Below are 12,833 nucleotides of genomic sequence, written 5' to 3'. Positions count from 1 at the left end.
CTGATATTTAACATCACTAGTCTTGGGGATGTGAGTTTAATGACTGATGGAGCTGGAACTTGGACAGAGGGCAAGCACGATGCTTGTACAATACTTAAGACCTTCTTAATCCTATAACCAAACCAACTGCCCATTTATGTCAATGGAAATTCTGCCACTGACTTCCCTTGCCTTTTGATTAATTGAAAAGTGAGTCTCTCATAAAGCATGGAATTCATAGGCAGGTCACTTAGCTGAATCTGGTCTTTATAAGGCTCAGATGAAATGCAAGTGTTGCACGGGCCTTAATTTCAGTTGAGTTGCATGGATGTAAATCTGGAGTAACACTTGGGGGCGATTCCTGGCCCAATATTTCTCTGCATAATAAATTAATGGAAAAATCTATATATTCAAAGTTAGGCGATCAGCTCTCACTCAGATCAGACCATTAGTGCGGAACAACTCAAGCATTAACCGTCCAACCTGCTAGCTGAGTTGGCATTGCTACGTAATCTGTAAAACTGGAAGGAGGGAAGAGTGTTTTGCCTTAAACAACATTTTCAATCCTTGTCTGACTTTGTCATAGAAAGTGTTGTGTTGTTATCAAAGACACGGGTGGCAAAAAACCTAGTTATTTAAAAAAACTGACAATTTTTGACAGAATTACTAAATATCACTAAAATGTCACTAAAATATCTTTCATCAAAAAGGACATTTTTCATTTTAAAAAAAATGTATTTTCTTGCCAGCTGTAACAATCTGTATTCTGTTATCCTTTTTATTACATACATACACATTTGCATACCCATTGCTTTTGCTTTAATCGTCTTTCTGCCATAGTAAAATTGGAAACTTTCAAATGAGACAAAAAATTAAGGATATGCTGCCATGTTCATTGAAGCCCAACTTTTTGACCAAAACAGGTTTTATTAAAAACTGAGAACAACAGAATGATTCCTTGACATTTAAAAAAATCAAAATTGTTTTTTTCTTTTGCTTTTATTTAAATAAAGCACAAACACAACAGCATTGGAGAAGTTCACAAGAGTTAGGAAGTCTCATGAAACTGTAAACAGAAGTAAAACTGAGTAGCTTCTTTTCAGCATTCGGCTGAGATGAAGGGCATACATCAGAGGTGGCCAATCCGCAGCTCGGGAGCCACATGCAACTCTTCAAAGAAAAAATTGCGGCTCCCAGCTGTGAAAGGGGCAGCATTTTTCTGTCTGAAAGAGACAGAGCTGGAGTTGCAGTGCCGCGTGCAGACTTCAAAATGGCTGCCTTCAAAATGGCACTTAGGGTTGCCAGGTGTCCAGTATTGACCCGGACAGTCTGGTATTTTCACCTCTTGTCCAGTAAAAAAATTCAGAAAATACCAGACACCTGAAATGTCCGGTATTTTCTGTTTTTTTCCCGGCCAGGAGACGAAAATACCGGACACCTGGCAACCCTACACACAAGGCAACTGGGCCCTGCCCCCACCCCCTCTTCCTGGGGCCCCAGCTCCCTTGCTTACCTGGTTTTGCAGGGAAGCTCCCTTCTTGCTCGACCAAAAAACCCAAGATGGCTGCCAGCAAAAAACCTCAAGACCAGAGCAAGGGGAAGCAATGCCTTCCCTCGGTCTTAGTGCTCAACCTTCCCTCTTTCTATCCCTGGCCTAATCTGACTCTGCACACATTTAAAGGGGCCATACTGTTTTAATGCTGTTTTATTTTATGTATTTATTTTTTTGCTTAATAACTCTTGGGATCCTTTTTTTTTCTCAACAATTTTTTGGTCCCCCCTCAACAGAATTTTTCCCCGTTTTTTTTAGGGGGAAGGGGTTCGCTATTTTTGTTGAAGCCACTGCCTGCTCTTCTCTTAAAAGGGCTTTTTTCCCCTCTCTCGATCAAATGAGGCAGCCAGGGCTTTTTTGATCAACAACTTTTTTCTCTCGGCTCTTTGGACTGTATTCACCACTATTTTGACTCTTCATCTGTAACGGGTTGGTCACCCCGGCATTCATTAAGCAAAGGCTACAAATGGCTGAGGGAGTAGTTTTGGTTGACAGTAGCAACAGAATGCAGAGATTCAAATTTCTAGACAGCATACGTTACGGCTTTGTGAAGCAGCTAGTTCTGGAACCTACAAGGGAAGAAACATTTCTTGATTTAGTCCTGAGTGGAGCAGAGGGTCAGGTCCAAGAGATGAATTTTGCTGAACTACTCAGTAACAGAAACCATAAGGCAATTTAAATGTAAAATCTTTGTTAGGGGGAAATATCAAAGACACAACAATAGCATTTAATTTCACTAAGCAAAAATGAAGACAATAGTTCAATGGAAATTTAAAAGGAACAGTAACAACATGAAATGCCTTTATGCTGTATAGAAACTAACAACAGACTAAAGGAGGTGGTTACAGACAAAAAGGCATCCTTTAAAAATTGCAAGTCAGGTCCTACTGAGGAAAACAGAAAGGAGCATAAACTCTGGCAAGTCAACAGTAAAAGTTGAATTAGCCAAGTTACAGAAGAATTTGAAGACCACTAGGAAAAGACTCACCAACTGACAGTAGGGTGTGTTTTTAAGTAGCCGAGGAGCTGGGAGCCTGCCAAACGATCGGTGGGGCCACCATAGACCAAGATACAAAGAGAGCACTTAAGGAAGACAAGGTTGCTGCAGAGAAGCTAAATTAATTCTTCACATTGGCCTACATTGCAGAAGATACCAGGGAGATTCCCACACCTGAACCGTATTTGTAGGTGACAGATCTGAGAAACTATCTCTGATTGAGGTGTGACTGGAAGAGGGTTTGGTACAAATCGATACATTAGTGGTAAGAAGTCATAGGACCAAGTGGGATTCAACCAAGAATTGTGAAGGATGCAACAATGAAGAGTGATTATTAGCGAAAGTGGTCAGGGATTCAGCCTCATGCGTGCCAAAAGCTGGGACTGAACAAAAGGGGATGGATCTCTTGAGAACTGCCCTACTCTGTTCATTGCCTCTGATGCATCTAACACAAGCTACTATCAGAAACAGGACACTGGACTAGATGGACAGTTTGGCCATTCTCATGTACTGAATAGAACTCGATCACCTCGGCACTTATGAAGATGTGTGAATTATTGTTGGTCCGGCAGCATCCTGGTGATCAAGGAGTAGGATTTCCAAATGGGCATAAGGATGGATGTGTGTGGTCCACCCGTTGGAACGCCAGCCTAGGATGTGAGAGCCCAATTTTAAGTCTCTGCTCAACCAGAGTCTTGTGTCACCGTGGCAAATTGCTTCACCTCGGTTCCCCATCTATATACTGGGTTTCCTATCACTGCCCTGGCCTGCTTACAGAGGGGTATAAAGACAAATGCATTAAAGATTTGGAGGTACTTGGATGTTATGTTAATGGGGATCAAATAAGTACCGTAGCTAGACTGGCCTAACTCTGCCCCTCTTGCGATCACTGAGAGCTTTACAACTAATTGCTGCAAGAGTAAAGCCAGACCAGTTCTTTGGAAAAATCTCCCGTCCAAAAGAGTGAAGTCTTCTGTAGCCACCAAGGCAGAGAGACATTGATTGAGTCTCTGTGTCCTTATAGTATCTGTACAAATATTCAACTTAACCATCAAGTAAGACATCATAAAAGGGCTTCAGAATCTGCAGTACGATGTGGCACTTCAATTGCTACCTCGGAAAGGAAACCCATGTAGCCCTATGGCAAGCACCTCAAAATAAGTATTTAATAACCAACTTTACATTCAGATTTTTTTCATTTTAATTTTCTGATTGCTGTTGCTGTGATCAGCTCAGAGAAAAGTCCTTTGGAATCCTTTTTAGAATGGCGTGATCTTTCCGTATTAAACTCAAAGGAGATGAAAGAGGTGGGGGGTTTGAAATTCCAGTGCTATAAACACTATAAATTGTCTTTCTTCTTTCCTGAGGCCCAGAGCTACAAAACAGGCTTAATTTGAGCTTTTGAAAAAAATATCAAGCATAAGTAATCTAGCAAAAAAAAAGTCTGTATGTTAATTTTTATGTTCTTTGATTGAAAATGCGCACCCACCCCATCTGTCCTATTCCCAGACTCCCTACCACACTGACAGATTATTTCCCATATTCCAATTAATAAAGTAGGGCAGGCAGTGTTCTTTAATTAAAAAACCTCACATCCAGGCATCCTTTTCTTTTTAATCACGAGAACACTATCCTGCACCACAGTTTGATGTGCCACATCTCCCATTTGAAACACCTAACAAACGTTTGAGCTCATGTTGACCCGACCTTAACATATTTCAGTGGCATTTATTTCTGTTTCCTCCCTTTGCTTTTTGATGTTCAGACCCACTCTCTCCTGGTCCCCAACGGGAAGAGCAGCAGGAGAATGATTATTCTTTCTTATCTGAACTCATATCATCTCCTGGGAGTGAACCATATCCGCCCCGACTGAATTGGCCTTTGTAACACTTGTCCTACACTTGATAAATAAATCCCTTCTTTTGATATGTTAGTATGTACATATCCTAACCTGTGATTTCTACTCTATGCATCTGATGAAGTGTTTTTTACCTGTGACAGTTTATGGCCAAATAAATTGGTTAGGGTACGTCTAGACAGCGGGGCTATTTCGGGATACTGGAAGTATCCCGAAATAGCTCCCCCGTGTCTTTTAAATGCGCCCGTTATTTCAAAATATTTTTCAAAATAACAGCCATGCTATTTCGGCATCTCTGTAACCCTCATTCCACGTAGGTTAAGGGATGTGTTGAAATAGCATTTTATTTTGAAATTTGGCGCTGTATAGATGCGCCACATTTCAAAATAAGCTATTTCAAAATACAGACGAAATACGATATGCAATTTGCATATCTTACTTTGAGTTTAGGGTTCTGTGTAGGTGCACCCTTAGTCTTTAAGGTGCCATGGATTTCCATGTACAGGGCATCCCTGTTATACATCGCCCCGGTATACGTCGGTTCTGCACTAACATCATTGATGCTTGTAGCAGCTGTTGCGTTACAAGTCTTCCCATTCCCCGCTCTTACGTCGCACACACACAAAAAAAAAAGACCAATTCGTGCAAAATGGAAATCAGGCATGGGAAAAGGATTCCCCGCTGTAGGTTGTTTCACTGTGAGGCCACATTTTTTTGAACGTATCTTGGACGTATAGCAGGGACGCCCTGCAGTAAATGGGAAAGCCGTTGGGATCTGACAGTGGAAAGTCAAACAGATCATGTAGATTGTTGTGCAACTTCAAAGCCTTTTTTAAACACTGAGGAGTCTTCATCCCAGCCAGCTGAACTCTTTTCTTTTGCCTTTGTTCTTTTTCCTTTTCCCTTCACTTGTATGTGCAGTGGCATCACAAGTACCAGAAGGTAATAATGTGATTTACGCACTAACTCTCTCTATTCATTTTTTTCTTTAGTCTTGTTTCAATGATCACGTCTCTTTTCCTTGCTGGAATCTCATATTCTGCCATGAGCTTCAGAAAACGCAAACCCTCCAATCATTTTCAGAGTGACAGCATCATCACTGGTCACCCCATGGCAAATATTCTTCCACCTAGGTCCCAGTCCTGGAAGCATTTGCACACATGCTTAACCTTCAAGTGACCAATGGGGTAAACAGCACAAATAGAGAAGAGCTTGCTAAAGGACAGTGTTGGCCCAAGAATAAACAGCTAGAGCCCTGCTTATCTGCGGATATCCATTTTATATTTGTGTGTCCGTGGCTCATTTTTGCAGATACAGGCACAAATTTCATATCCATGCGGGGCTCTGTAAATGGGTATGAACTGGTCATGACTCAATTCAGGCTGGAAATTGGAAGAAGGTTTCTAACCCTCGGTGGAGGGAGGTTCTGCAACAGCCTGCCATTAAGAATACAGGGGCCAAACAACCTAACTAGGTTTAAGGAGATGGATGGATTTATGAATGAGATTATATAATAGGATTGCCTGCAATAACAGCAAACTGGATTTGACAAATCAGGCGATCCCTTCTGGATTGTATGTTCATGTGTTTAAACACAGTTGTATATATTTGAAGGAGATTACTCAAACGCTTTTGGTTCAGCATACGTGTTTACAGGACTGGGATTTGAATACCTATCTTTTTCTCTTTTAATCAAACTTTCAAAACAAACAAGTGTTCAACTGGAATTTTGGAAGTGTCTTTGGCTGGTTTCCTTTCCACCAAAACAAATACTTCCTCCTTTCATGGTTCTTTGAAATCAATATTCCTAAAAACCTGGATACTTGCCGAGTGTAGGCTGCGTTCTCTGAATAGAATGCATTAAATGGTTTCCCTACAAGAAAGTCCCTTACTAGTTTGCATTGTTGTAACGTTTCGCTTTGGTATAGTCTGTTTGTCTCCTCATTCAGTGCCTTCCAGCTTATTCTGCTGTCCTTTGTGGGACGTGTGTGCTTCCCTTCCTCACATGGATATTGCTACCTAACCGGCAGGGGTTAGAATGCCCCAATGATACAGTGCACAGTGGTGAGACTGATTATTATTGGTTAAGTTCTCATGGTGAGGCTATGTAAAGTAGAGACAAAGGTCCTAAAGGAGCTTATGTTCTGTGTAGCTGGACACTGCAGGAAAAGGGTTTACTGTAGAGTTTAAGACTTGGTCTGGAAAGGGTCTTCCCTTTTGTGCCTCCAAAGAGCTGTGAGCACAGACAAGGGAATGTAGACATCCAGCTACTCTCTTGTGGACATAGTTATCATGTAGCTGGACAGCTGCATACCAGTGTGCAGAGTCCAAATTCACTGCCTTACGGGGTGGGTTGATTTGTTAATGAAAGAGTTTGGCAATGCACAAAGTTCAGCTCAAGGCTTTTCTCCAGGATTGGCTCCTCTTACAGGTTCCTCCTTCATACGTGTTCAGTCCACACCCTAGATCATCTCTCCCTCCAAAGGTCACTCCCAGCTACCTCATATGCAGGTGGGCTAATGAGTCATCTGCCTTGCTCAGTCAGCGGAACCCCATGTAACAGTTTTTGTCAGCTGGCTGAAATCTGCTTGGGACAGATCAGGCAAGCACTTCCAGTCTGCAACTTGTGCCTGTAAATTTGCACCAAAGGGTAAAAACGTGAAGCTGGTTTGTAGGTTTTGAGGGATGACTCTGGGTGACGAGGGGTGACTCCTCGCCAGCTGTCAGCCCTGCACAGAGTGCACCGTGCGGGGCTCTGGTGGAGATTTAAAGGGCCCCAGACTCTAGCCACCACTGCTGTTGCAGTAGCAGGCCCCTTTAAATCACCGGGCCCTGGCACAACTACCCCCACCCCGATCGGCGACCCTGAGGAGGCAACACAAGAGATGCTGCAGAGCAGACTAGGTTAAACCTTTGGAGGCTGGTGCATAGAAGCCAGATCCTTGGCTGGTGTAAACTGTCATAGCTCCATTGAGTTCAGCTGAGTGGCAACTATTTACACCAAGGGAGAATTTTACCCTCAGAGTATTGGTACTGGTGCATGGTCATGGTTGACAGGCCCCTCACGAGCCTTTCAAGCCCTTTAGTCTGCAATCCCGGGGTGGTGGCGTTTATTGCTTTTCAGCTCCCACCCTGCCAGCAGGAAGCCTTTGGCAGAAACTCTGCCTAGCACCAGATGGTAAATGACCACACTGTAGTAATATACAAATTGCACTACCATAACCTGCACACACTTACAGACAGAAGCATCCGATTTCTCCATAATCCACAAAAGTGAACTGGAAACTGAAACATTCTGCCCAGAATTGCTGTGATTTGCATCAGGCATTTACAAAGCCCAAACTTCTGTTTGATTTGACTCCACGGAGCTAAACAAGAGTCTGTACTGCAAGTAGCCGGGCATAAGATTATAGACGCTTCTCTGTTCAATAGGAAGAATATAAAATATGTTTGTTCTGTTTTATCTCATTTATTTCAGTGGCGGTTTTCTTAAGCTTTTGTTTGAAATGTTTGCTTTTATGTATAACTTGAGAAACTGAACAGACTCTTAGTATCACTGCTTACTGAATTCTCTCTCTCTGTCTCTCCTCCTGCCTCCCACCATTCTTCAATGCCCGGAATGCTGCTCTTTCTTTCTAACAGTACTCACGCTGTGTATCTTTCTATCCCATCTCCAGTCACCAGCCTCTGTCATTACTGTACCTTGCTCAGACTTCCCCCCTCATTAGCTTGTCTGCCACAGCACCTCTCATTCTGCTCCCCATGGAACTGTCAGCTTTAGCATAATGATCTGTTTCATTTTTGTTTTGACCATAATGCAAATTCTGGCCCTAGCTCTGTTGCTGTTGGTTTTCCCCAGGAAATTCGTTTCTTTTTGATATCACTTGTCATTTCATAGATGGTGTCTAGGGCCAGCATCTCCTTAGGGGTGCCTTTTTCTCCGTTTTCCTCCCCATTGCTACTGAACTAGTGCAATTATCCTGTTTATTTTCCATCTGCGTTAGCCTTAGAATTTTCCTCTCTGCAGTCTCCACTGCTTTTTCAGTCATCAGTTGCAGGTGTGTGTCTCACCCTGCTGCCTAATAAATGCACAACAGAGTCCCTTTTCTCCAGCAAGGTACAACTTTTGCCCCTTCCTCCTGCTCTTTTCTTCCCACTGCAGCATGGAAGCGGAGTCTGGCAGGGAATCAAAGCCCATGCAGGGTTGGAATCTCGCTGTTATACTTACTTCACAGCACTGGTTAAGAAAGGCAGTTTTCAGAATTTCCTTCCAGCCGTCTTCCCTTGCCTATGCCATTTACCCTCCTTTGTTAGCCAGTCATACGTTTAAGGACTCCGGACTTTCTTTGTCCCACACGGGGAGATATCTAGTTCCTTGTTTCACATGATGTCGCAGGTGATTATGTGTCTGTGTCTGAATGGTTGCAGTATCTCTCCTGAATGCTTGTGGCAGACTCCCCTGAAAGAGAAATGAACCGTTCCATCTTGGCTAAGAGAGAAACTTAAAAAACAACAAATGGTCTGGTAGCACTTGATCTGGTAGCAAATGTTCTGTGCCCACGAAAGCTCATGATACCATCTCCATGTTTTGTTAGTCTATAAAGTGCTACCAGACCATTGTTGGTTTTTAAGTTTATCCTGTAGAGCTACCCCCTGAAGCTTGGAAAATGAATGAGCAAATAAGGGTGTTGTGCACCCAGTGTGTAATTAAGCCCCTGTGTGGTTCTCTGCACCATTTCTCACCCATGACCACAGGTCAAGATTGAAGCGCGTAGCTCTTGGGTTGGTTCAGTGCACGAGGGTAAATTTCACTCTATGGCTACGTCTACACTGGCATGATTTTCCGGAAATGCTTAAAACGGAACAGTTTTCCATTATAAGTATTTCCGGAAAAAGCGCGTCTACATTGGCAGGATGCTTTTCCGGAAAAGCACTTTTTTCCAGAAAAGCGTCTGTGCCAATGTAGACGCGCTTTTCCGCAAAAAAGCCCCGATCGTCATTTTCGCGATCGAGGCTTTTTTGCGGAAAAGAAATCTGTGCTGTCTACACTGGCCCTTTTCCGGAACAGTTTTCCGGAAAAGGACTTTTGCCCGAACGGGAGCAGCATAGTTTTTCTGGAAAAGCACTGATGATTTTACAGTAGATCGTCAGTGCTTTTCCGGAAATTCAAGGGGCCAGTGTAGACAGCTGGCAAGTTATTCGGGAAAAGCGGCTGATTTTCCAGAATAAGTGGCCAGTGTAGACACAGCCCACGTGTCTTCAGCCTAATACCAACATGTTTTGTGTTAAAGTTAACTGTATCCTGGGTAAAAGGGCTTCAGTGTAAACAGCAGTGTGTCAGAGCAACGATAGCACGTTGAGAAAGGTGTTCTGTAATTCACACAGCCCAAACTCCAACAGCGCCTTTAAGAATGTGCTTAGCTTCATGCATTTGAATAATTCCGTTGCGGTGAATGAAACTATTCATGATGCTTAAGGTTAAGCATGTGCCTAAATACTGTGCGGAACCGGGGCCGATTTTATGCCACCTGGTCATGTCTACGAAGTTCTCGTAGCAATCTTTATCTGCCAGTGAGATCTGGGTGCCGGTGAGATCCCAGAGAAGATCCATGTTGGTATTTACAATGCTATTCCCGGGATTGGTGCTGTTTGTGAATACTGTGCAAAGGAACTAATGAGAAACAGCACTCATTGCTCTCTCTCTCTCTCTCTTTCTCTCCTTTGAACTTGTGCTGTAGCCCCTAGACGGATAACCTCACTGGAAAAAGCTTACGCTGCTTTGAATGGTACGTAGCTCAGCTGATGCATTGTAGATGGTAGCAGACAAGAAATGTATCGGTATGTTTTTAATAAGGGATGAATGCTGCCAAAAACCCTCAAAGGTGCAGGTGGTTTTTCCCTGCCTTGCACTGCTTCCCCTGTGGCCCCAAGAGGAGAATGAAGACAAGAGGCATTTAACAGTATTGTGTATCTAGGATATGCATTTCCAAGCACCAGATACTGAAGTTCCTAGGTGTCCATGCTCTAGGCAAACTGAGCTTAGCTCTTTGATGCTGTCCAAGTGATTAATTATTGAAACTCTTATTGTGCAGTTCACACACATTCTCTTAGTATTTATTTACTTCAATTGTTGCATATGCTGGGTCATCGCCTCAGCGGGTATAACTCCATTGACTTAATGTGTGTAATAATTTACTAATATAAACACGAACTTGCATAATTTTTGTGTATTATATTGTAAGGCATGTCTCCATGGGCTTCAGTGGAACTACATTTATCTACAGCAAGTGGAAACTGGGTCCTATGCAACTGCATGTTAATTACATGCTCCTGCATATTTTTAATTACACACAGGTAGATACGCTGAAGGGCAGGGATAGAGTCCAGAGTGACCTAGACAGATTAGAAGATTGGTCCAAAAGAAATCTGATGAGGTTCAACAAGGACAAGTGTAGAGTTCTGCACTTGGGACGGAAGAATCCCAAGCATTGTTACAGGCTGGGGACCGACTGGCTAAGTAGCAATCGGCAGAAGACCTGGGTTTTACAGTGGATGAGAAGCTGGATATGAGTCAACAGTGTGTCTTTGTAGCTGAGAACGCGAATGGCATATTAGGTTGCATTAGGAGGAGCATTGCCAGCAGATCTAGAGAAGTGATTATTCCCCTTACTTCGGCTCTGGAGTATTGTGTCCAGTTTTGGGCCCCCCACTATAGAAAGGATGTGGACACAGTGGAGAGGGTCCAGCAGAGGGCAACCAAAATGATTAGAGGGTTGGAGCACATGACCTATGAGGAGAGGCTGAGGGACTTGGGTCTGTTTAGTCTGCAGAAGAGAAGAGTGAGGGGGGATTTGAGAGCAGCCTTCAACTTCCTGAAGGGAGGTTCCAGAGAGGATGGAGAGAGGCTGTTCTCAGTAGTGAGGGATGGCAGAACAAGGAGCAATGGTCTCAAGTTAGTGGGGGAGGTCTAGATTGGAAATTAGGAAAAACTATTTCATTAGGAGGGTGGTGAAGCACTGGGATGGGTTACCTAGGGAGGTGGTAGAATCTCCATCCCTAGAGGTGTTTAAGTCTCGGCTTGACAAAGCCCTGGCTGGGTTGATTTAGCTGGGATTGGTCCTGCCTTGGGCAGGGGGCTGGACTTGATGACCTCCTGCAGCATCTTCCAGCTCTATGATTCTTTGACAATTATTCCACATTTAATTGATGTAATTGAGATCAGAATCTGGCCACACTCTGACAAGAAGAATCATGGACTTCTCCTTTATAGTTTAGGGTCAGTGTCTGATATCTTTGTGCATGCTGATGGCCTACTTTGCTGTATTGTTCCTTTTGAAATGAACAGGACCATTGTCCAAGTAAGATACAGCCAAATGTGGTACTAAGTGTTTGGTAGCGAAATGGCTGACAGCTCTTAAGTAACCATAAAGTAAAGACAGTACATACAAGATGTGCACTCTAACCTCTTATCCAGCCTTTTAAGTACCAGTGTTTGCTAACTTGAGCTTCGTGAAGTTTGCCAACAGATTTCACTTGCCCTGGTGATGATATTGTGTTCATAATTGACTCAGTTCATGTAGGTATTCTTGGGGTTTTAGACTTTTTCCCCTTCCTTTTTTGGGTGCATTCAGTGGAGGTACAAGGTGCTAGGTTAACACTACTTCATAGAAAGGCCTATTTCTCCCCAGACAGCTAAAAAGCTGCCGAGCTGGCTTCTCCCTCAGCCCTCCTCTCCTTCGCAGAAGGGGCCACCGGTAGGTGTGTGAAAGGAAATTCATTCTCCTGGCCAATGAAGTTCTCAGCTGAGTCCACCAGCCCAGGTGTTCATTGTGGGGAGTGTTCATTTGCAAATAGCCTAGACATTTGCGCACTAGGAACTGGACCAAAATTGATTAAATCACTTCACGTAGGGTGCCAAGCAACCCTGTGGCGGTACTTGCTGCTGACCTGAGTTGAATTCAAGTCAAGTGGACGTGAAAGGCTCCCTCTCCTATTGCCTCTCCCCTGGGGAATTAGACTGTCCATGTCTGCACAGGGGACAAACCAACAAGTGTCATGAAGCTGGATAACCTTTTTATTTCAGTGCCTGCCGGCAGGTTTGGAATCCTAACCATAGGCACCCACTCGAGGAAAGACACATTTTGGCCACCAGCTTTATTTGCTTTCCTTTTTAAAAAAAAGTCCATTAAAAATGATAGTGCTGTGCCGTGCCAGGAACGTTTGTATAACGATGCTTTGCTGTGCAGTATCGAGACCTCCGAGTGCAATGCTAGTGGTTTTCTTGAGTCAATTATATTACAATATCAAACATACAAAAAGCCAAATACAGTTCTCTCCTGCCCACTTACACCTAGAGAATGAACATTGTGCCTGGAAAAATGTCTGGCTAGAGCCATCTGCAGACTTGAATGAGAAATAGAGGGATTGTTTCCAAACCCAGTACTGGT

The 12,833-nt window shown here is 43.4% G+C and overlaps 1 protein-coding gene across 7 annotated transcripts in view; it reads left to right on the top strand.

Moving 5' to 3' along the window:
• Positions 1 to 12,833, top strand: part of GTF2IRD1 (GTF2I repeat domain containing 1) — a 207,256-nt gene that overhangs the window by 172,558 nt on the left and 21,865 nt on the right. For 5 of the 7 annotated variants that reach the window (XM_075904297.1, XM_075904295.1, XM_075904301.1 and 2 more), the window contains exon 23: positions 10,125 to 10,172. The exons of the other annotated variants lie outside the window; for them this stretch is intronic. In XM_075904297.1, coding sequence (XP_075760412.1) covers positions 10,125 to 10,172 — 48 coding nt within the window. The remainder of the gene's footprint in view (positions 1 to 10,124; positions 10,173 to 12,833) is intronic. 7 annotated transcript variants of the gene reach the window in all.

The sequence above is a fragment of the Pelodiscus sinensis genome, chromosome 21 (genome assembly GCF_049634645.1).
Source record: "Pelodiscus sinensis isolate JC-2024 chromosome 21, ASM4963464v1, whole genome shotgun sequence".
Taxonomy (NCBI): domain Eukaryota; kingdom Metazoa; phylum Chordata; order Testudines; family Trionychidae; genus Pelodiscus; species Pelodiscus sinensis.
This window is presented reverse-complemented; position numbering and strand designations above follow the sequence as displayed.